Source organism: Toxorhynchites rutilus, chromosome 3 (genome assembly GCF_029784135.1).
Source record: "Toxorhynchites rutilus septentrionalis strain SRP chromosome 3, ASM2978413v1, whole genome shotgun sequence".
Classification (NCBI taxonomy): Eukaryota; Metazoa; Arthropoda; class Insecta; order Diptera; family Culicidae; genus Toxorhynchites; species Toxorhynchites rutilus.
In genome coordinates this window covers 81,813,425-81,837,788 of record NC_073746.1, presented here as the reverse complement: position 1 = coordinate 81,837,788, position 24,364 = coordinate 81,813,425, and the positions used below count along the sequence as shown (strand labels likewise).

Here is a 24,364-nt window from a genome sequence, read left to right as displayed (position 1 = left end):
ATGGTATGACACCCCTCCCTTCTCTGAAATGGAGAGGGGTCCCGTAAAAATAATACACATATTTCAAACAAACATGACAATTGAAATTTTTTTTAAATGTGTAAAATTGATTCTTCTATCTATATAAATAAAAGTGGATCATCGAATGTGTTGATAAAAGCAAAACTCGAGAAAGGAATTGTCCGATTTAAGGCTGTCTTTATTCTATCATATTTTCTGTATCAAACATTTATTCCATGTTACGGATAAACATGTTATTTGCAAGTGGTTAAAAAATCTTGAACGAGATTTTGAACGTGAATGAGATAACGAAAAATAAATTTTGAGCGGGATGAAGTTTGCCGGGTCAGCTAGTATAGATATATATAGAAAGTGTATTTGCATACGAAGTAAAATTCTGATCTCACGCGAGCGTAATATGAGCAAATTTATAACACATGCGAATTGGAAGAACTGCAGAACCCTACAACGTGCATGTGACTGATCTCTCAGACATCTCACAACTCCAGTCAATTGAAAAATAACGATCAATCGCGATGCGAGATACGGAAAACTTGAAAGCAAAAGCAAAACATCAGCAAGATTGGAACTATGAGAAAAAACATTTCAGGCAGGTTACCGAGAACATTGAGCGATCCTTCTTTTGGTATTAACAAGTTCTTCCGCACAGTAACTCGATGTTGACGATTCCTTAATATTTTCCTTCGTTGATCGTATTTTTTCACATATTCTCGTTGAAGAGCTTTAACCTTTCTCTTCGTTGATCGAGGTTTTTTGATTGAATGTGAAACTTTTCCATTTACTAGCAGAGGCAACCGTGGCAGTGTTTCGATCTTGAATACAATTTTTTAACCAATGTCAAAGTTGCTAAAACTTACATTATAGACCCATTAGACGTGAAAATAATAATTGTATTGATATCAACACAATTTAATTTAATTGATTTACATCACAAGACTCAGCTATGACTCAGGAATAACATTTTATTGAGTGACTTTTAGAGATGTTTCGATGATGTTGTCAGTGTCGAAAAAATAACGATGCTTTCACCAATACAAACAAAACCATTGCAGAAAATTGAACAATGAAAATTTAACTTTCAGAGCAGTCGACTCGAGTTTTCCGACGTTTTTCATTATACATTGCGACTGCAGATAAAAATTTAATATCTTGTGAGTAATCGATTAGAGTCTGGTTGATATTACTTGATGGGAAGTGTGCGAAAACGATAATATTCTACACACTGTTTCGCAAAATTATTGAATTTCGGTCGAGGGGTGAAGTGAACGCCATTTGTGGATTGCTTCCACCTTCACCTTAAAATATGAGATTTCGTTCTAAACTTAGCCTTTAGACAGTGTTGTGATTAATTGCATTCGACCAAGATGGACATCAGCAATGAAAAAATACGACATATTTTACAATTCAACTTGGATTAAGCCGAATAAGCAAGACGGCTGTAAATTGAATTTGTAGCCCTAATATTGTAACAGCCAATTACGCGCAGTTTTGGTGGTCAAAAGGCTGAGAGCCGGTGAACGATAGTCAAGTCAGGGTTAACGACAAGTCGAAGCTTACTCACTCTGGTTCAATATAGAGCCCTATTCCAGAACAAGAGCGCTCGTCTCGTTTGTTTTCATATTACAGAAGCCGAGCTCGACTAAAAACAGAAGAGTAACTCGTCTGACCCGTGAGTTGTCGTTTGGTTTTTTCATGTGTTTCCATCTTGTTGATTAAAAGCATCGGTATAGCTTTCTCCAGTTTCGTCTTCAGAAATTTTTTCACGGCTAAACTAGAATTCCATAAGCAATGTATATTTTTAACTGCAACCATAAAATCTAATTCAGAAATTTGAATTTTTAACAGATTAACATTTTACAAACACCACAACCAAATGTAAACATTGAACTTCCTAACCAGGGATGCCAGGTGATTCTTTTAAATACACTCGACAAAAAATTAGAGGAACACAGTGCGTCGGAAATTTTAAGTGATTTTTGACATTCTGTATCTTCGTGAAAAATCAACGCATATCGATGGAAGGTACATCATTTTGAAACTACAACTTTCAGGTATTAGAATATTTTTCGTATATATTTTTATCTTGATGTGTGTAGGTATAGTGGGCAACAATATCGGGAAGAAATTAAAAATCGATTTTTCTTTATTTTTTCAAGAATATTCTGGACTAACCCATTTTTTTGCCAACCAACTCAACAGCAAATACAATTAACCTCATCAATCAGATTTTTTTTTGGTTCCAACAACGTTCCTGTAGGACCTTCCCACACAGAGATATTTCAGTTTGAATGAAAAATCACCACTTCGTCTTTGATGATGAATAATTCAATAAGCAACCATCGCACCGCAATTCGAGAGGCAGCTTTGAAAACTCCAATAAGTTTTGCACAAGGATAGTTTGTTACTTTGACGAAAAAAAAATATATAATTTTTTTGCATCGATTTAAAAAAGGTGCCAAAAACAGGATTTTCATAGTGTTTTACAAAATTCACTGTAGTTGTGCAAATATCATAGTAAGTTCTAATGTTTGCAGGCAAATTTTTAGCCTAGTGTATTCCCTAAACTTCTGTGAACGTTTATATTGAACCGTTCAGCGGGTTTTTCTAGCCGATTTTTCAAAGTTTGGAGTAAATTATAGGAGCATTTGATCGCAATCGTATCAGAAGTACAAAATCCTACGGGACTCTCAGAACGAACGAAATCGTAACTTTCGTAACTCTCGTAATAAAATTCGTTACAACATTCAAACTGAAATATGTCTGTGTGGGAAGGTCCTACAGAAACCAAAAATTATGAGGTTAATTGGATTTGCTGTTGAGTTGGTTGGCAAAACATTGTGTTAGTCCAGAATATTCATGTAAAAATAAAGAAAAATCGATTTTTCATTTCTGCCTGATATTGCCCACTATACCTACACACACCAAGATAAAAATATATACGAAAAATATTCTAATACCTGAAAGTTGTAGCTTCAAAATGATGCGCCTTCCATCGATATGCGTTGATTTTTCACAAAGATACAGCATGTCAAAAATCGCTTGAAATTTCCGACTTCGCACTCTGTTCCTCTAATTTTTTGTGTCGAGTGTATATTAACACGACACGAAAGGTGTCTTCACAATCATATTGAACGAAAAAGAATAATTTATGACTCAATTTCTGAGAAACTGAGTTTTTCTACTGATTTCTACTGATTGTTTCGAAGTTTATTGCCATACATGTGAAAAAATCTAGTACTTTATCGTGCAGCTGTTAATAGAAATACATGCATATAGATTTAAATCTTTTCTTTATAAATCGAGTGATGAAACCATATGTTGGTAGAAACATTTCAATGAAACTCGTGTACAGGAATTGGATATTCTGCTCGTCTCGATAGTGACTGAAGCCTGAAAAAAAACTTACGTGGCAATGGATCATTCGCTTCTATTTTTGAACTAGATAACACAACTAGTACACTCAGCAGAGTATTGGAACGACACGATGTGCTCGTGTTTGGTCCATGTGTTGAAAATTAAATCATAGGGTAAGGGGTTAGGAACGAACGTCTATGAGCCCATGCGTGAGGAATCGGTTGTGTGTTTATGATGTTGTGTTTCAGGTTGGAGGAATATCAATAATGATTTCGAATAAATTAATTCAATGAGTTCAAAATATTTATTTCCTTCATCTAGACGACAAGCAAAGTCGGAAAAAATAAGCTTTTGCGTCAAATAAATCGTAATTGCGGAAGCGAAATCTCTCGAAGGTGAAACGAAGCAAATTTTAGAATACATACAGTAAGACGCCGGAATTTTCCAAGAAATGATACTTGGAAACGGTACTGTTCGATGACATATACAACCTATCTTTTTGACCAGTCGGTAAGTCTAGTGTTGCGAGGTGAAAAAGTATTAGATCAGTCTGAAACATCAATTTAAGGCGAAAAATTCGGTAAAAACGCTATGATTTGACAATCAATTTGTGGCTGCGGTAAAATTTTGCAACCATTCACTACAACTGCTTCGATGAACAACGATATGTGCTTTAAGGAATGTTTACAAAAACGACTTCTACCCATTCGTAGCCACAAATATCTTGCTATCTCCTGGCCAAATTTAGCGTCTTGTCATTACGCGATATACCCATAATAATGTAACATTCGTTCCAAAAGACATGAATCCCCGCAAATTCGACTAAGACCAAAGGGACTGAAAAAAAAGTGTCTGCTAAATATCATGAAAAACTTTATTCTTCCGCATTAAATAATCCAAAATCATCATATTCCCTTACAGATACGCACCGATCGGCTCATGACGCTGCTTCCGTTACCTCCCGACTGTGTTGCTTTAGAGGAGCTGCCCCCATCCGAGTGCCCACAAGGTGTCCTAATGGAGCTGTTTGGTTCACTGCAGCATCCGTATATCTATCCCGTACTAGATTTAGGCTTTTTCCCTACCGAATCGAATCACTACGCATGCCTCGTAATGCCATTCAACCAGCGGGGTAGTCTGAAGGATCTCATTTACAAGGTAATTACCCCTTTCTGCGGAAAAGCACAAGCAACTACCGACAATCATCATTTAGCAGGACGGAAAGTCATGAATGGGACAATTGACATCCAATTCTCACTGGCGGCCCTTTGAATGATGATTGTTGTCATATTGTTCCACGGTACATGCTTTTTCTCCTTTCTTTCCAACCGCCAACTCTCAACCCCCCAGTCCCAGTGGAATGAACCGTGGGGACGTAAATATACGCGGAAGTCCACCTGCCTACCACTGTCCCAGGTACAACGACTAGGGCGGCAAATTTTAGAAGCATTATTATTTTTAAGAGAACGCGGTATATCATCCCACGGTCATTTACACAGTGGAAATGTAATACTCCAAAATGGTGTCGCCAGGTACGTTTCCGCTACCATGCGTTAGAATAGTCTACATAAATAGCAGTTGGTATGAATAGATTTGTTGGCTGGAGAAAGGCACAGCGCTTGTGATGGCCCATTTCCGAGATTTTCCCATTTTGACACAGTAATCCGTTCAACAATAATATAGTTCCAAAATGTCTACATGTATTAAAAAAGAGGAAACCGGAAACTGCATCCAACTATGAATGTATTCAAATAGAGTACGTGACGATTATGCCATTGTTCATAGTTCAGCATAATTTGAGTCGTCGAAAAAAAAAATTACGTAACAGAGAACTAAAATACTGCCATTTCATTTCGGAAGAATAACTCGTAAATCACAGTTAGACCTCATAAAAACTCGTTGGAGGATCTAAATGTTTCCTGCTCCAAGTCCATTCATTTTCCCGACTGCGGCTACAAATTAATAACCCCAGCACCTTTACCAGCCAGCCTATTGTACCGTACCGGTAACCCGAGCATTATGTCGTTGCCCCCGGCCCCAGGCAAGCAATTCGTTGGCCATTCCCCGATTTTGGTATGCCGGTTGACCGCTCACGGTGCCTCTCTTTTTTTCACCTGCCGCCATCGTTTCAACGGAATAAAACTGTCAGCCCACAAATTTCGGTTAATACGAACGGACGAATGGAGACATTATTCGTGCCAGTTCGCTGTGAACTTGGGATATTCTCATTTGCATTTTATCACTCGCTGTGAGAGTGGTATAAACATATCAAATTACGATCACATTAATACAAGATGGAATAATTGAAAGCGCAGTGCGATGTTGGTGTGATACGAATCGTCCCCAAATCCACTATAAATTATCTCCTATCCATCTCCATCGCTTCATACAGACATTGGGTTCCAAAGTTCTCGCGATAAATATTCATGCCACGGAATGGAAACGAGGAATCACTCCTTCCTTCACCATGTGAGCAGCGACCTGACGACGTAAACTGCTACCGTGAAACTTTCTCGTCAGTGTACAAGTTTACTGATTGTAATAAACAGCGAAACGTAGTTGACATTATTAAATCAGTTTCAATTCCAGCCGGTATAATCTACTTAGCGTTGAATTATGATGAAAACGGCGAGTGAACGTGAAATGGAACTGCGGCTTCGATAAATGGGATGTAACGGGAACCGGCAAACGGGAACGAGTTAATGCAGATTAGAAGCGCGGCATAATGTTCATACGACGTCGCTTAAATCCGTTCCAAATTGAATTAGAGTTGACCTATACAATGTTGTTTGGATTTTGGAATACACAGACGAATAGTGTGGAAATAATTTCTTAGAAAATTACTCAATATTGAATTGCCAATAGTGAATGAACCGACAAATCAACTTGACAGGATATTTTGACGAAGGACTGCGTCTTTCGCTTCTGTACTTTAGTGTAAGTTCAAGGTTTCGAAAAAGAGAGCGTTACGTTTAGGGTGCAAGGTTCAGTTACTTAATAACTTAATAACCTAACTTGATAACCTTGTTCATTGCTTAATAACCTAAAAACTTGTTTCAATAGCTCAAAAACAAAAAAAAAGCTATTTAAATCACGATAATCTGTGCTCTTAAATCCGGGCGCTTTTAAATCCGGACACTTCTTCATTATATTCAATATCATACCAAATAACATCTATTGCATGTTGAATTAATGTAACTGATAACGGGTGTTCAATAAAAAAAGGAGAATTTCTTCAATAATATAGTGAAAACAAAAACAAAATTATATCAAGCAATTCAATATTTATTATTAAAAACATAACGGTTGTTCTTCAAAATAAAGTCAGTGAATGTTGGCAAAGGAGCCGTGCTCAGCCGTACGGCGCAACTTGGTGGAGATACTCTCACAAGAGCGCTGGACGGCACTGACATTCATCTTCCGGATGCAATTCCGGAGCCTCGTGGTCAGTTGCTTGGTGTCCGTGGCCCGCCAATAATTCTTGTACACCAGGGCACTGAGGGAGCCGAAAAAATCCTTGATCGGATGGCAATGGGGCAAATTGGTCGGGTTCCGTTTCTTGGGTAGGGGAAAACTACCGGTCTTCCGCTCGACGTTCCGGGATGCCAGAATCCGGTTAACAGTGCTCACCGGCACGTTTTCGTCCCGAAAGTGGTCTACTGTAAACTTTGACTTTGACCTTGACTTTCACGCGTTTCGAAGAACCGTATAACGCGCTCGCGAAGTGCTTGTTGTTTCGACGCCATCTTTGATTGAACTGAGCACCCGAGCGAAATGAAACGAGCAACCTGTTTCTAGGGAGCCCAGAGAACAGTTCTCTCGGTGAGAACAAAATTTACGCTCTTTACTTTTTTTCAGAAATGTATTGAAATCATTCTCGTTTTTCATTGAACACCCGTTAGTTACTATTGTATCAATTCAGAATAGTGTTGAGCATTATAACTAACCACTGACAAAATTTGACGATATTCAAAACAAATATTTGTGTTTTACTTGTGTTTTACTTGTGTTTTATTTGTGTTTTACATGTCCGGAATAAAAAGCACATTCAGATAATGATTTTAAATGAAACCGTTCGTTCTTTAGTTCGGAGAAATTTACATATTTTGAAGAGATATAACATGATTTTGTGAAATTCTGTTATTCATTACTTACATGAAAGCCTCCTAAAACTATAGGAACGGTAATTTTCAATGCTATGATATGTCAATATTTTTTAGTAGTTGAAGTTATCATCGTAAACGCTTTATTGTCCGGTTTTCGATGCATTACGATACCTGCTCATTAATCTATTACATTTACGATTTTTCAACGATTGATACATATCGTAGACTAGGAGCGAGAGAAACTTTGTTGTGTGTTGAACGAACGTGCAAAATTTTTCGCATCAGAATGCATTCTCGGAGTATTCACGAATCAAGCATGAAAAAGAGCATTGGTGGGCAGAAGAGGAATATTAAATAGCACGTACCGCGTCGGTATGAAACGGTATGCAAACCCGATAGGTGGAGTGTGTTTATGTATGATTGAATCGCACGTCAGCATTGTTGATTAATGCGTTTTCAACGGGGCGGGTACGATTTCAAACACCTCTTCCCCCTCCGTGGACAAGCGTGGACATTGCTTAGATTCCTTCCTCCTTTGTCCACATGGATTTGTTTTTGAAAAAAATGTCAAGAAAATATTTGAATTGAGTTCCAATTTCGAGTTCGAAGTTTGTTTCTATTCTCTGTTTATATGTTGAGCGTTGTTCTATGTGTCGAGCGATGTTTTATGTGTTGAGCAATAAAGTTGGATGGTTTTATCCGAACCATGACCGCATTGTTGACGCAAGATTATTGTACGACATTTGTTGTATGATGATTTTGAATACCTACGAACAATGTTAAAAAAATAAAGTAGTTACTGGTTGAAGTTATAAAATTCGGTGAATATCATATCGGTGTCAAAATGTTTGTAACCACACTAAGGCCTTTCTTGACCAGAAGATGAAAAATAGATAATATATTTTACAGCAATGCAACCAGAACTTCTGATAGAATTGGTTGAGATTCTGCTTAAGCTCTTCATCTGGGCCGGAGGCAATCAACTCTTCTCGCATCGTCTCATTGTTATGAGAGTCTTATGTTATGAGTCTCATTGACGGCGGAAACAGTAGATCATGAAAAATCCAAATCTAAGATGGCCGCAATCACAATATAGAGAATTTCTTTATTAAATGGTTTTATTCAGCTTGAACTGTTTGTATGTCTGTAGGGAATAATAGAAATTTGACCAATAAGAACTGACCGAATTTATAAAGCACCTTTATTTCTGCTGTCATTTTAAAACTGCTTATCCCATGATCTTGATAAATCCGATTTGGCCGCCGATACAAAATAGCTGATTCCATATTATCTAAAAGAATGTTGATTGAGTTATGTGTATCTAACGAACGAACTCCACTTGGAGAACACACTATGTATATTTGCAATCCACTCAATATCGGTATCAAATGAAATGATATGACTAATAGAATACATTACAATGGTTTTATTGTAGAGAAATATTCTAAAGAAACAGATAATGTACTAAAAACTAGAAAATAAAATGAGTAAAAAAACTTTTTAAGTTAAACGGTTTAATTGTGATTAAACATAATAATGTACTAAAAGCTAGAAAAGAATTAGGCAAGTAGCAGTTAGCAGTTATCCCACCTCTTCTTTATTGGTCTAGGGCATTGATAAGACTAAAATAAAATCGTGGGGCACGTTGGATTTCCATTATCCACAATTTGCGACTTCATCATATGTCCCACGATTTTATTTTAGTCTTATCAATGCCCTAGACTAATTATTATGTTTATTCACAATGGAACCGTTTAACTTAGAAAGTTTTTTTCTCATTTTTCTTTTCGCAATGTGATCGTGGTCAATTCAGTCTTACTGTCAACTTCCTATCGTTTGTTCCACAATGTGAGTGCGGCTTGGAGTAATTTTTATGCATGTGATTTTCGATTTCACAAATTTTTGCAATTTTTTTTTGTAAAAAATGACAAGTTGGTCCAATTTAAAGACGTGATCATAATTCGCTGTGGAGGTGATTCGTTGATTCGTTGTGGAGGTAGAGTGTAAATATTCTGAAATCTGATCATAGACTAACCGCAAAAACTTACCAAGCAACCATGTATATTTACAAATAAACCTGATTCTTTAGTTTTTCTTATTTTGTATCTTATTTTATTATGATGGGCATTTTTGTGTACTGAAGATATGTGGAAGAGATTGATGCGAACTGAAATGAATAAAGTAATTTATTATTTTACATTATTAATTCAAAAATTTGCATTATTTTAGAATATAGATTTCAATGAACAAAAATGAGAGAAATATAGATGTCCGACTGGCACACTTACAGAGTCTCTTTTCGCAGTACCAGCAACTGCTGAATCGATCGAACCGATGAGAAACGAGTGCTGATCGGTTCTAAAAATGTTCCTAGTTTCTTTCTGTTTTGACACGGGTAAGTCGTCATACAGATCAGACGCAACGTGTCCACGTGGAAATTATCTATACCCCCTCACCTTGGACAAGCGTGTACATTTTAATGGTTCATAAGCGCAAAAAAGGGAAATACAGAGGCCAAATCAGAAATACCTAAGGTTATTGTTCTATCAGCAGAAATCGAATATCGTATTCTGACGTCATGACGACTTCCGATTCGTTTTAAACAGCCCTAAACGACCAGAAATGACATGAGCCACACAATACGATCGATAAGATTTCCAAAATAGCATCAACTATATTAGCCTATTTGAAACCACTATTGAAGCGCGTTGCCAAAAATCCTCCAGCAAATTTACTACCATTGAAACGTAAAACTTATTAATCATAATCTCATGTGTTTTATCTTTTATACATTTACTAACAATATCATGTGTTTTTCCCTGTTTCAACTCCACTCCCCCACAGGCTATCCGGTCTGGAAAACGGTCTGCTCGGATTGAACTCGCGGGTGAACGCAGTGATGTGCGCCCGCTCGGCTCCGGATATCGACAACATCGACGTGATCTGCTTCGGCCACTTGTTGTTCGAGATGTGCGCTGGATATGAGCTGACATCGCCCCAACCGACCCCCGGTCACTATCAGCTCGATCTCGAACGCTATCCACAGGTTGTACATTATTTATTTGTTCCTCTAAATAACTCCGCCCAACCGTGCTGTTGTCCTCACCCTGGTCTGCTCTGGATTGTTATCAGTACCTACGTTTGTACAATTTATCATAGCCAGGCGAGACAGACAAGAGCGAAAATGTTTGCGCGTTTTCTTTTGCTCTTTTTCAACAAGTGACAGGTGTGAGAAGAAAAAAACGCCACCCTGACAATTGGCACTGCGATAAATAATGCCTTGTGACAGTTTAATTTCACCTTTCACTAACTGCTATTGTTGTGTGTTTGTTTTTTTTTTCATGTTCTATATCCACAGGTCGTTGACGTGCTGCAAATGATTTTCGAATCTCCCGATGGTCGATATCCGACGGTCGAAGAACTGGTCTATTGTGATATATTCCGCAATATCGATTTAAGAGAACTGCGAGGAACATGTGTGCCTGTAGGTTTTTTTTTTTATTTTTCCCTCTCATATTCCGAATTGTTACGAATAGTTACACCTGCAGAATCAACATATTTAAAACTAATATTTTAAACAAACAAAAGGGTTGTTCATCATACCAGCAATTTCCTTTTTTTTTTTTTTTTAACAATATTTTTTCTATATTTTTAGTGCTGCTTCCATATTTCGTTCATGCTACTATACAGCAATTGCAAATGAGGGGCTCAAAATGGAAGGGGTGTAAGGGACATGCCTGATTTTCTCTTCATCGACTCTCTCTTTTGGTCATAACTAAGCTGCAAACACTTTTCTAGCTATATCTGACAATTTGGACAATAGGTTAGAACCGGTTTCTACGCAAATTGAAACGTTAGCAGCAGCGTTGTTAACGAAAGAAAAAGTTGATAAAGAGAGAATCGATCAAGTCACTTACACCCATTCCCTTTTAAGCCCCTCAAATGCAATGCAAATGCAAAAATTGTACCCTTTTTTTTATTTACGAAAAAAAAACTTTGATGCAATGCAATATCTGAATTATACTTTTTATTTTTTCATATCAAATAGAAGTAATGTAGAAAATTTTAAAAATAAGTGCAAGATGGTAAAACTGTTTTTGACAAACTTTGTAGAACATCGATTTTTCATGAACTTTCGAAACTTAGAATTTTAATATTTTAACAATCAATTTTAGCCACACATTATGAATCCTGAAGTGATTTTAAACAAAAAAAAGCTCATTATCAATCTTCTTCTAAATGCAGTCATTTCCAAGAATTTTAAAAAATATCTCTAATTTATTGTCTTTTCAATAGTAAATAGGCCCTTTTGATATGTATGTCGTCTTATACCGTCATGTTCATGAAATTTTATGGTTAAAGCTTAGGGTTAACATACAAAAATTCAAAATTTCGAAAATTCATAAAAATTGCATGTAACACAAAGTTTGTCAAAAATTGTTTTATCGTCTTGGACTCATTTTTCTAAATTTTCCACATGACTTCTATTTTCTATGAATAAAAATTAAAAGTTAAGAAAATACATACATATAGGTTTTGCAAAATAAAGTTTTTTTTTTCGTAAATAAAAAAAGAGTACATTTTTTTCTCAGTGTATATTTTTCACGTTTAAACAGCAATACTTTTTAACTTTTTCTAAGATAATATACTATTTCGGTATGACTCATAGTTTTTGAGACATAAATTATAAAGGATTTCTCTTCCTAAAATCGATACGCCCTATTGAAGAGTTACACTTGAGTCAAAATATTCCCAATTTCTGTGGAAAACCCATATTTCCTACAATTTTGATTCATTCGAATCAAAAATACTCATGTTATGTCATTTATCGATTTCATTTGAAATTGCTCTATATTTGAAATTTAGATTTTATGAAGCAAAAATTCAAGATTTTACAAAAAAAACTTCTTAGTTGTTACATTAGTTCAAAGGGATGGTGTCAATCAGTGTAATATAAAACATAAACAATATCTCGTAAATTGGGTGAAAGTAAACGTCATGAACACTATTTCGATGTTGATACTAGTCTGTCCGAATCAATATTAATAAATTCAATTACAGAATGCAGATGGAGGTAATCCCAGTACATAGCAACAACAACGACAGGACAAAATATGCCGTATGTGGCTAATCCCTTCAAAATAATTCAAACCAGCAATCATACATCGTTGATACAAAATTACCTATTCCGGAGCATTTTTGATCACAAGTGTTTTGTTATTCCGTCAAACTTTTCCATTCGATTGAAGATGTGCTGCAAGCTGATGGGAACAGTCGTACGTATCTTATTCCTATAACGAAGCAGTGTATAAAATGCAAGGAAAAGCTTTTGATAGTCTTCTCTTCATCGCAAAAGAAAACAAAAATTGTCGAATGACCAAAAGAGATGAGACGATCGAATCGAAAGCAACGTAATATTTTTTTCTACAGACGCTCCGGGACCGGTATAGGATGAAAGGATTTGGTTCAACTGAAATAAAAACACCAAACTGTTTGACCTTTCGCTTTTCGGTTAACAAATAGTGTATTCGCATTTTGCTCTCAATGTTTCACCGGAGAATTGAATTGGTTGGGTGACACAGGTTGGGTAGAAGTCTCACGTCGAGTGTCTGAAGACTGAAGACTGAAGACAGACTGACTTTATTTGCTGTTTGGTTTTGTGTGTCAAAATTAATGTTGTGTAGTTTTCATTGCTGTTTCAATTTTGAAGGCTTTACAAACGAACAAAGCCTAAAATCATTGAATGTTTTTATCAAAACGAATGCTCTGTAACAAAAATGTTTTTTTGTTTTCTCGAAAATTTGCCTTTAGCGATAAAGAACATTTTTAGTTCAACGGATACGATTATAAACAAAATTACCACCCCGTAAAGTGTACTGTTTGGTGCGGTTTATGGTTCGGAGGAATCGTTAAAAGATGATGATGATAATAACGTAGGGGGACCGCGGACAGTGGGGGTAATATGGACAAGTGATTGATTTGTATAGTTACATTATGAATTATGGATTTCTGTTAATGAGAACATCTTCTACATGTTATTTTATAATATTTAAGCCGCCCTATGGCAATGAATACTGATCAAAAGTGGAAAAGGGAAACAAAAACGGAAAATCATACATTATTCCGCGTGAGGATGTAATTTAAGCTGCTTCGATATTAAGCATTTTGAGTGGTTTAATATCAAAGTTTAATTCGCTGATGGTTATATTTAAGTTTGTGAGTTAACAGAGAAGCGATATTAGGTATGTACGGAAAAGTAAATTTTTTTTGAGTGGAAAAATTTAAATTATTTAAATAATTGTACTGGTGAGGTAAAACGGATAGTAGCTACTGGGAGTGAGACGAACTGTGAAAAGTCTGTTTAACTTATTTCTAGAGAATTCCCTGCGTCTATAAATGGAAATCAAATCGCCAAAATCGCCAAAAAAAAACATTAGTTTCCAAAGATATAATTGAAGTTATTCTTAACATGTCCGTTTAACCCCCACCTCCCATAACTGTTATTGGTGATCGCTTTCGTGCAATGATTACAAACTATCTTCTGACAACTTGCATGCCGGCCTCGCTCGACCGTTTCATCGACTTTTTCAGTGACAGACCTGGCCGATCTTCGGTCTCCCATTAGCAAATGAGCGATTTTTGGATGAACTATCTACAATAGTGGAAAGTACTCCTACCTTCATGAGGAACATTCAAAAATAGTTCTACATGGTTTCATAGGGGAGTCGAACTAGAAGAGGCCCTATCTTTTCAAATTATTTGTGACATTATTGTACATTACGAAATCAACAAAACACCTGTTTTTTTTTTTGTTTTCGAGATATATGTGGACTAGTTTTGGATCAATTTTGAATGGCGTAAAAAACTTCAGAACATATTTCAACTGACAAAAGTTTCTCTAAATCCTGCCGAGTGGCCTTACGACAGTTGACCGTGAACTTAGTCATGACTGATAAAAAGATGCATATCGTCATGTTCTTTAGCTCTTTCGTGGCCTTGGCGAGCAGCTACTTCTCCGTTTTGGCCACAAAATTAATGGAGTAGACCCTCCTTTGAGTTTCGTACAAACATTTCCTGTCGATCCCAGCTGGGAGTCGTTGGGAGGGTCGGTGGTCTTCGGTACAACGTTTGTATTCAGCCAGTCGACCACATCCTTCTTTCGTGTCATACTTCTTAACGAAGGTGGCAACTTCAATGACCTCCTATCTCAATGTGCGGAACGATGCTCTCCATGCACTTGGTCTTTCTCTTCAGCTTCAGCTTTACGGTAGAGCAGCACCTTCGGGTGGCCGGAACTGAAACTTCTGTTCGACGCTCTCAGGAAGGATCCCAGCTCTTTATATCTAAGGTACACCGGGGCAAGTTGAAACGATTTTTTCGAAGTTCATCTTGAAAGTTATCTTAAAAAATTACCAAATCATCAAATTGAAATCTGTTTGCAGCATATACAATGTACGACTGATGACTTTCGATAAAAAATAGAGATTCACACTGGATGTTTCGAAAAATATCAAATTTTTGAATGTTTAGTTTTCATATGCATTGTTTCAACTCGTCCCGTAGAACGGGGTAAGTTGAAACGGGTTTAATGTGCGGTTTTACTCCTCGAACTATCTATAACTGATTTGTAAATATAATAAATTGAAGAAATTACATATAAACAATTGGAAAAGTGTGGAGGCGATCTGGCGTAGTGGTAACATCCATGCCTCTCACGCTAAAGGTCACGAGTTCAATTCTCACTCCCGACATTCTTCCAAAAATGGAAGTAAAAGTGACGAACCAACCAAATGAGTTGAAAATCACTATAATACAGATATAAAAAAAAAAAAAAAAAAAATTGGAAAAGTTTGGTTTTGGTAGACGTGAGATTTGGGGAAGTAGTTTAGGAATTACTAGGAATTAATATACGAAACAATAACATCTACAATACTATTTTAAACGTCGTCATGTCAGAGTAGAACCACTCAAAACGACTACTAATGAGGTTAATAGGATTATTCCAACATTCATAAGATACGTAACGCACTCAGAAAGGGAAGAGATGGGGTGCCTTGTGGAAACTTGTATAGAAATAAATCCAAATGAGTCTAAACATTGTTATGCAAATGACCATTTGTTACATGTTATGTAAGGAATAGGGAGTCTAAAATAGTAAAACAAAAATGCGTTACGTAATATTTGAACGACCCCTAGTTGCAAAATGAACAAATTTGAACATACTTTAGAACGAAAAACGAATAATCCGATTTTTTTAATTTATCAGCATTCATTCATACAGCAATCCCCGACAAGTATCGTCCGGCATTTAAGCAATGTTTCAAAAATAATTGATTTTCGCTGCTTTCTCAACTTATCCCAGGGTTGAGAAAAACATAGGGTGAGTTGAAATGCTCAGAGCTATACGGAAAAAGATTTTTTCAGTTTAGTTTTCAAAACAACTACACTTGATTATCCCTATTTGATTACCCGACGTGCAATTCTTTTGAAAAAATCAGTTTTTTCGGACCGATCGAGTCAGCCCGCAAAAATGTTTGTTTTCGTTTAACGAACAAAGGCGCAGATTGTCTTAAGGAGGGACCCTTGTCTGGAAAATAGAAAAAAACCATCTTATTTTTTTGCATTTTTGTGAAGCTTATGTCTTCAGAAATGTTGTCCTAAAAGGATTTTTCGATATTTCATCTCGTTCAAGAGTTGCAGCAATATATATGGGGTCATCTCAAGGGAAGTAGCAATGTTTTATGAATCTTTTGAACGCGTTTTTCTTGAAACCATGTTTTTTTCAGCTGGTAGTATCCTGGTGGTCCCTCCTTAAGGCATTCCAATATTCTGGTAATGACTGTCATAAGGTGGGTGGTAATGTTTACTGAAAAAATATCTCACGCCAACCCATCATTCCTAGTAAGAACTATGGTTTCCGTTTTAACTTATTCCGTTAATTTAAACTTGCCCCGTTGTACCTTAATTCAGGAACAGTTATGTTTTCAATTTTGAGATGTATTTTAAAACAAATGTTATGTGTTGTTTCAATTCAAAATCTCATGCGTCTCCATAATTCCACTCCCGATTTATTGAATCAATGGAGACGCTTTTTTACGTAAGACTGCATCTTTCATTTCTATACTGGGGTGTAAGTTCCAAGTTTAGAAAACGAGAACGTTAAGCCGGAGCAACAAGATTTTGAGCGTTAATACCTCCCAACCAACTGAAGGAAATGATATGATAACCTCCTAATTGGAGAGATAAAATAGCTACGCGTTATGTGGTTATTACTTTTTGATCCAAAAACATGTTTCAATAGCTCAAAAATTGCTTTTAAAATCATAACAATCTTACTCATTGACGATGCTTGATCGGAATGTATTCCCGAACACGGACGTAATTGGACGATTGAAAAAAGAGCACATCATGAAAATTTTCTCTGTTGGAAATTACCTGTTCTTCGAATGTTGTTGGAATAGCAGATTTGTATGAAAATTACTGCTTGGTCCCTATAACTACTAGTTCAAAAGAAGTATATTTATAGAATCATTGACCACTAGTATGGTATATTTTCCTAGGTACTCTGAATTTGATTACTACCATTTTAGTACCGGAGTCTAGCCCTCCTCCTTCAAGCCCGCTTTTTACTCCTACATACGCTGAATTCTTCTTCCCAGTCTCCTTCAACACCACGGAATTATTCTTATGCTTCACCCGTAAATGGTTTAGCATATGTGAGGAATTTCGACAAAACACCATGACGGTTAAACAAAATTTGCACTGTATTGAAAAAAATATTCCCTTTTTGACGTAGGACTACGTCTTTCATTTCAATACCGGGGTGTAAATTCAAAGTTTCGAAAACGAAAGCATTACGCCGGAGAACGAGATTTTGAGCGTTAATAGTTCCTAAACAACTGAACGAAATGGTATGATAAACACTTCATTCGAAAGATAAAATGTCTACTAAAATTGAACAGCGATTGGAGCATGTTGTCGCTGTTGTGATGAAGCATTACTTCATCATGAAAGCGCTGATGAACGGTGTCACCAAGAGCCTGTTTGTGTACCTTAGGCCAGAAGGGAATCCATCAGGAGGAGATTTATGCTACTGAAAAGGCGACCAAGAAAGTAACAGCATCGAAAATTGGTTCCCTTTGAGGCATCGGAGCAGCCGCCACACACACACCCACATACACGCGCGCAACTGTTTTCGTTTGGTTGTTATCGAGTATCGAGAAGAATCCGGAAAAATGTCATCATTGCTGAAAAATAATCTGCCCCTTGGAATTGAAAATTACATTAAAGCAAAAGAGTTCATTTTAATGTTTTTTTTTCATTCGAATAATGCGACCAAATACATTTTGTTTTGTGATTTTTCAATCAAGTGCAATAGCAGGGAAGCTTCTGAAGATTATTCTTCCCCATCAGTAGAATATTCTCGTATCCAATATTGGATACATAAAATATAAAAACGGAAAACGCTTCGCGAAAATCATATAATTTCCCATCGATTATTGCTCAGTCGCTGAAAGTATCAAACTCAGAGAGTTCATTCGCCTCTAGTTTGCCTCCCAAAGTGCCATAGTAAACCACATCTCCTCTCGATTCAATCACGGACAAAAAGCATACTTAAGCGATATTCTGGTGGTGAAACTCATTCATTCATCGTGAGAACACCGACTGGACAACACCGTTGCTGGGCGAGATGGACGGCGAAGGATCGAGTGCCTTTCTCAAGGCAATGGTTGTGAACGAGTAGGACCGTTTCCCAACGATCTTTTTGAAGACTAGAGACAAATGAACTGAAAAGTTTAAAGTCTCTTTAATTCAATAAAGAGGAAGAAGAAGAAGAAGAAACGCATTCCGTATGTTTCGAACTGTGAGGCAGCGCAGAATGACCGATCCATCAGGAGAAGAAGAGAAGGCGACCAAGAAAGTACCAGAATCGAAAATTGGTTCCGTTTGATGCATCGGAGCAGCCACAATACATACATACACGCGCACAACTCTTTTCGTTTGGTGGATATCGAGTCAGTTTTAACCACTGGTGGGCATCGAGCATCGAGGAGAATCCGGAAGGATGTTATCGTTGCTGAAAATCGAAATTGAAATAATCTGCCAGTTACCCTTGGAATTGAAAATTACATTCAAGCGAAAGAGTTTATTTTAATGTTTTCTATTCATATAATACTGCGATCGTTTTGTGATTTTTCAATCATGTACAATTAACTGAAAAGCTTCTGAAGATTATTCTTCCCCATCAGTAGAATATTTTCGTATCCAATAATGGATGCATATAACCTAGTGCCTCCAACGTAACGCTCTCATTTTCGTAGTCCCCCAAATAATTATTTATTTATTCATTTAGAATGGATTCAGATTCAACTTCAAACAAATGATCACTAAATCAACGATAGTCCTACGTCAACCTTGCGGTCATACCACATATAGAACTCACTTCCTGTTTTTATCATTCGCGATTTATATGATAATTATTCGATTTATTCATATTTTGATTTTTCAATATTCAATACAAAAATACTCGATTAAAATTGCAGATATTCGATTATTTGAATTATTCGAACTATTAACCGACGTCTCTACATGTAAGCTGAGTACTTTTCAACGCGCTTGCATTTTTGGTGAACGGAATGTGTGTTCCTGAACACGGACGCAAAATCAAAGCGCCTGAGGAACAGGGTTACCATATCTACAGAATAATCTGTATTTTTCAGACTTTTCGAAACCAAGAATATGTAGTTACAGATTACAGATTTTTTGAGTTCATACAGATTAACAGATTTTTTAAAATAACTTTCCAATATTAGTTGTCGCTTGATTTCAACAATATTTTCCTCATCTCACCAATTTCATTTCATATATCATTTGAATCTGTTTGAATGAGAGTAATTTTGGCATTCATATATACACTACTAAGACTAAGACGATCTAAGACGAAAAGATACAAAAGTGTGTGTCATCGGCTAACATTACAATGCATAAACTACACTGTTTATCCTTTTCTTACTAAAGCACAGTGATTGTGAATTTCAAAAGTGCGCTGTCGTCAAAATTCATTTTGATTTGAAAGTTATTGTTTTAAGTAAAAATATCTAAAAGAATCATCGATACGGTTCGATGTAGGATTACGTTTTCGAGAACATACAGCGAATACAAATTAAAAAACAAATATCGGTCGTGCCACGGAACTACACAATTTTGAGCGCCTATAGCTTAGAAATCTCGTTAGGCATTCATAATATTATTGCACTAATCGATTTGGACACTTCTTAACAAATTTATCTTCTTATCTAAAGCGCCCAAAGTGAACATATAAGACTGACTCAATTCAATATTGGAGTTTAAACCATTGAAAATAGTGATGATGGCTGATGATACTCATGATGACTCTTACAGGAATCCATCGTTGAACACAACTTAGAGAGGTTCAATTACGATCGAAAGATGTTGGGGATTTTTCCAACATCTGAAGAAGCCACACGTCAGCGTTGAAATTGTAGAAACAGAAGCTACCGAACTGCAGAAAACCCTAAATCTGAATTAAAACATACCCGATTAATTTATTTAGAATGAGAAAATTCTATTAGAACACGTTCGTATCCCAAGCATATGGCTTCAAAGCAACTTTAAGACCATTTCTCAAGCATTGAGGGTTCTTCTATATTTGAATTGTTGCCATATTATATAATTGTAATTGTTCTAACAAACTCACTTACAAAGTGCAATGTAAACAAACATGCCCTGGTAACTGTGCGAACTTATAATCTCAATGAAGCATGGTATTTTTATTACAATTCTGACCATGGCCCGAAATCTACGAAGTTGAAAAATGAAGACTGACTCTACTCTCAGTGGCTCCGCTTCAACTATAACTGCTTCGGCAGTCGCCATCAACAAAAAGTGAATTGACTAGCGTTGACTAGCGAGGATAACTGATGAACTAGTCCAATCAGTGATTATACTAAGTGCCGCGACTAATGAATACAAATCTGCCTCTTCTTTTTTTTTTTTTTTATCTTCGCTTATTTTTCGTCGGCCTATTTCCGCCACTTTAGTGCCAATCACCGACATCAGGGAGGCGACTCCACCTGTTCCTACCTATCAGACTCAACAACTCATGAGCCGGGCCAACTTCTTTTACTTCCGCTCCGAAGGAAGACGTAACCAGAGATTTTTCGCCTCAGAAAATCCCAACGACGCCAGCTGGGATTGAACCCAGGCCGATCGGATTGTGAGGCTGTTACGCTAACCATACAACCACTGGCGCCGTCAATCTGCCTCTTCATTCAACTGACTTCAATCCACATTTGTACCCCCCTAGGACCGAAATTGTTACCCGCGTACGCAATCTTATTTTTACGCTCATATAAAGAGGAACGAAAACTTGATTTATGATGCAAAAAAGTAGTTACCCCATTAATGGACGGTTTATTGTCTACTCATCGTGAACTCAAACCAAGGAACTTAGACAGTTATCAGGTATGCTATATAGGTCCTCATGTTAGTATTAGTAAATAGCGTGCAAAATAGCGCACACACATTGCACGCTATTTCATACGTGTGAGTAATTTTCGTGTACGATACAAAAAATGCAGCCTCACCTGTAGCGTATGCCAATCAGATTGCACCAAACAGTACAGCGAAAATAGTGTTACAGTGGTTCCCAACGGAATGACTCCGGTCAATACATCACAAAATACGCAGTTTGGCTTCCGCCGAGGTAAAGGGACAAATGATTGTCTCGCGCTGCTATCTTCTGAAATCCAAATCGCATTTGCTCGCAAAGAACAAATGGCTTCCGTTTTTCTCGATATCAAAGGGGCATTTGATTCTGTTTCCATGGAAATTCTCTCAGAGAAGCTTCATAATCGTGGACTTTCGCCAATTCTGAATAATTTCCTGTACAATTTACTCTCAGAAAAGCACATGTTTTTCAATCATGGCAGCTTGAAATCTTCTCGATACAGTTTTATGGGCCTACCACAAGGCTCCTGCCTAAGCCCCCTCTTGTACAGTTTTTACGTCAATGATATGGATGATTGTCTAACTAGAGACTGCACGCTGAGACAACTTGCAGACGATGGAGTTATTTCCATCACGGGTACTAATCCCGTCGTTCTGCAAAAGTCGTTGCAAGATACCCTGAACAATCTGTTCACGTGGGCCCTCAAGCTGGGTATCGAATTCTCTACGGAGAAAACTGAAATGGTCGTTTTTTCTAGGAAGCACGAACCCGCCCAATTCCAGCTTCACCTATCCGGCAAAACGATCCAACACTCTATGTTTTTCAAATACCTGGGTGTATATTTTGATTCTAAGTGTACCTGGGGGAGACACATTGCGCATTTGAAACAGAAATGCCAGCAAAGAATCAATTTTCTCCAAACAATTACCGGAACATGGTGGGATGTCCATCCAGGAGACCTCATTCAGTTGTACAAAACAACGATATTATCAGTGTTAGAATATGGCAGTTTTTGCTTCCGATCAGCTGCCAGGATTCATATTCTCAAGCTGGAGAGAATACAATATCGTTGCTTGCGTATAGCCATGGGGTGTTTGCATTCGACACATACGATGAGTCTCGAAGTTTTGGCAGGAATACCCCCGCTTACTCTTCGGTTCACAGAATTATCCTACAGATTTCTCATCCGTTGCAAGATCATGAATCCATTGGTGATTGATAACTTCGAAAATCTTCTCCAACTGACTCCTCAGTCAAGTTTTATGTCTTTATACCATGAGTACCTTACCCACGACGTGCACCCTTCACCAGGCATCTCCAACCAAGTTTGCTTCCCATACTTCTGCAATTCCTCTGTCATTTTTTATCTGTCCATGCGACAAAAAATCCATGGAATCCCAGATCACCTACGCTCCGATGCTATTCCGCCGATATTTTCGGCAGAATATGGCAAAGTTGGATCTGATAAAATGTTCTTTACTAACGGTTCATTCATAAACGGGTCCACTGGCTTCGGCATCTTCAATGAAAATTCCAGTGCCTCTTTCGAACTCAAAGATCCTTGCTCCGTGTATGTCGCTGAACTGGGTGCGATATATTACGCATTAGGGATCATTGAAACATTGCCCATCGACCACTATTTTATTTTTTTCAGACAGTCTCAGCTCAATAGAGGCAATCCGCTCAATGAAAGTTGATAAACGCTCATCTTATTTCCTAACAAGAATAAGACAACTATTGAGTGTTTTGGTCGAAAAATTATTCAAGATTACCTTAGCATGGGTTCCCTCTCATTGCTCGATTCCGGGGAATGAGAAAGCGGACTCGCTAGCTAAGGTGGGCGCTTTAGAAGGCACACTTTTTGAAAGGCAAATTGCTTATAATGAATTTTTCCACATTCCTCGTCAGTATACGCTCGTAAGTTGGCAGCGCATGTGGAGGGGTGATGAGTTCGGTCGTTGGTTACACACGATTATCCCTAAGGTCTCGACGAGTGCATGGTTCAAGGGATTGAATGTAGGTCGTGATTTCATTCGCGTGATATCTCGGCTTATGTCCAATCACTACAACCTAAACGCGCATCTCTATCGCATTGGGCTCGCAGCAAACTATCTTTGTGATTGTGGCGATGGCTACCACGACATCGAGCATGTTGTCTGGTCGTGTATCCGGTTCCATGCTGCTCGCTCTCAGCTCTCTAGAGCACTGAGAGCACAAGGCAGACAATCGGATGTCCCCGTCCGGGATATCTTAGGTAGCCGGGATCCTGATCTTCTGCTTCATCTATACCTGTTCCTCAGAAACGCCGATGTCAACGTTTAATGATGTTTCCTTCGTTGTGTCCCCGTTTCATATCCCTCCTATCCGATCGATAAACTTTTACTTAGTCGCGGCAATACATACACACACTCTTTACAGATGCACGGCCCGAAGTTTGTGCAGTCCACTGATCATTCAACAAGAGCCAAAGGTTGTACCGCTCATGACAACTCTACACGAGCTGATGATTGCGCCGGCTAGTGACCATTCTATCCTGGATTCCTCGAGTCGAGAAAGACGCACCACGATAGATATGGGGTACAGACTAGGGGGGCGTTGCTGATTATTGGTCAGCTGCATCCCAATAGGAAGTATCCCGTGTCGGGCACACGTACAGAGCATCGAAGACTGCAACATACCAATTATGAGAACACTTGTAATACTAACCTCGAGCCAACCGCGAGTAATCGGTTTCATATTACTAACATAGTTGTAAGACAATAATTGTCAAAATATTGGACTCCCGGCCCCGTCAGGCTAACGCCACATGTGCCTTAATAAAATATATATTTTGGGATTTTGGGGAATACATCGGAACTAGGGCCAATTTAGGAATACTGGTCAAATGTGAAGCACATACTGAATAGAGAGAGTGGAACTGCAATCGAACTCAAGGATTTCAAGCGGGAATGGAATTTGATAGCCAAAAAAGTGAGAACAGGGCTCGTGTACGAGATGATGGATCGGGTATGAATAAAAGATTTAGCATAGCCTCTGATAGAAGGTATACTGGAACATTGGACCTAAAATAATCATAATACCTAGTATATCTATTACATTGTACTATGGAAAATAAAAAGCATTTTGAACCTCAACAAGGTTTTCGTTGGTGAACAAGTGATTTTGACGTGGCAGACAAGAAACACGGAAATTTGTCAAAAAGATACGAAGATATAGAACTACAAATATTGTTGAGCGAAAGGATTCAATTTAAGTCAACAAACAGTTTTCAGTCTCTTTTTGTATGCCTATGTATTAATAGTTCTCTGCTTGTCTACATACATAGTAACTACGAAGAATTCAATTTAACTGAACCCAATTACCTTTTACATACAAATACAACAGTTTGGAAAATTCACTAAATTTTTACATT

General features: G+C 37.5%; 1 protein-coding gene across 7 annotated transcripts in view; it reads left to right on the top strand.

The window, feature by feature from the left end:
* Positions 1–24,364, top strand: part of LOC129779778 (uncharacterized) — a 124,884-nt gene that overhangs the window by 74,098 nt on the left and 26,422 nt on the right. For all 7 annotated transcript variants that reach the window (XM_055787474.1, XM_055787476.1, XM_055787472.1 and 4 more), the window contains 4 exons: positions 4,297–4,533; positions 4,726–4,907; positions 10,326–10,527; positions 10,840–10,965. In XM_055787474.1, the coding sequence (XP_055643449.1) occupies positions 4,297–4,533; positions 4,726–4,907; positions 10,326–10,527; positions 10,840–10,965 (747 nt within the window). The remainder of the gene's footprint in view (positions 1–4,296; positions 4,534–4,725; positions 4,908–10,325; positions 10,528–10,839; positions 10,966–24,364) is intronic.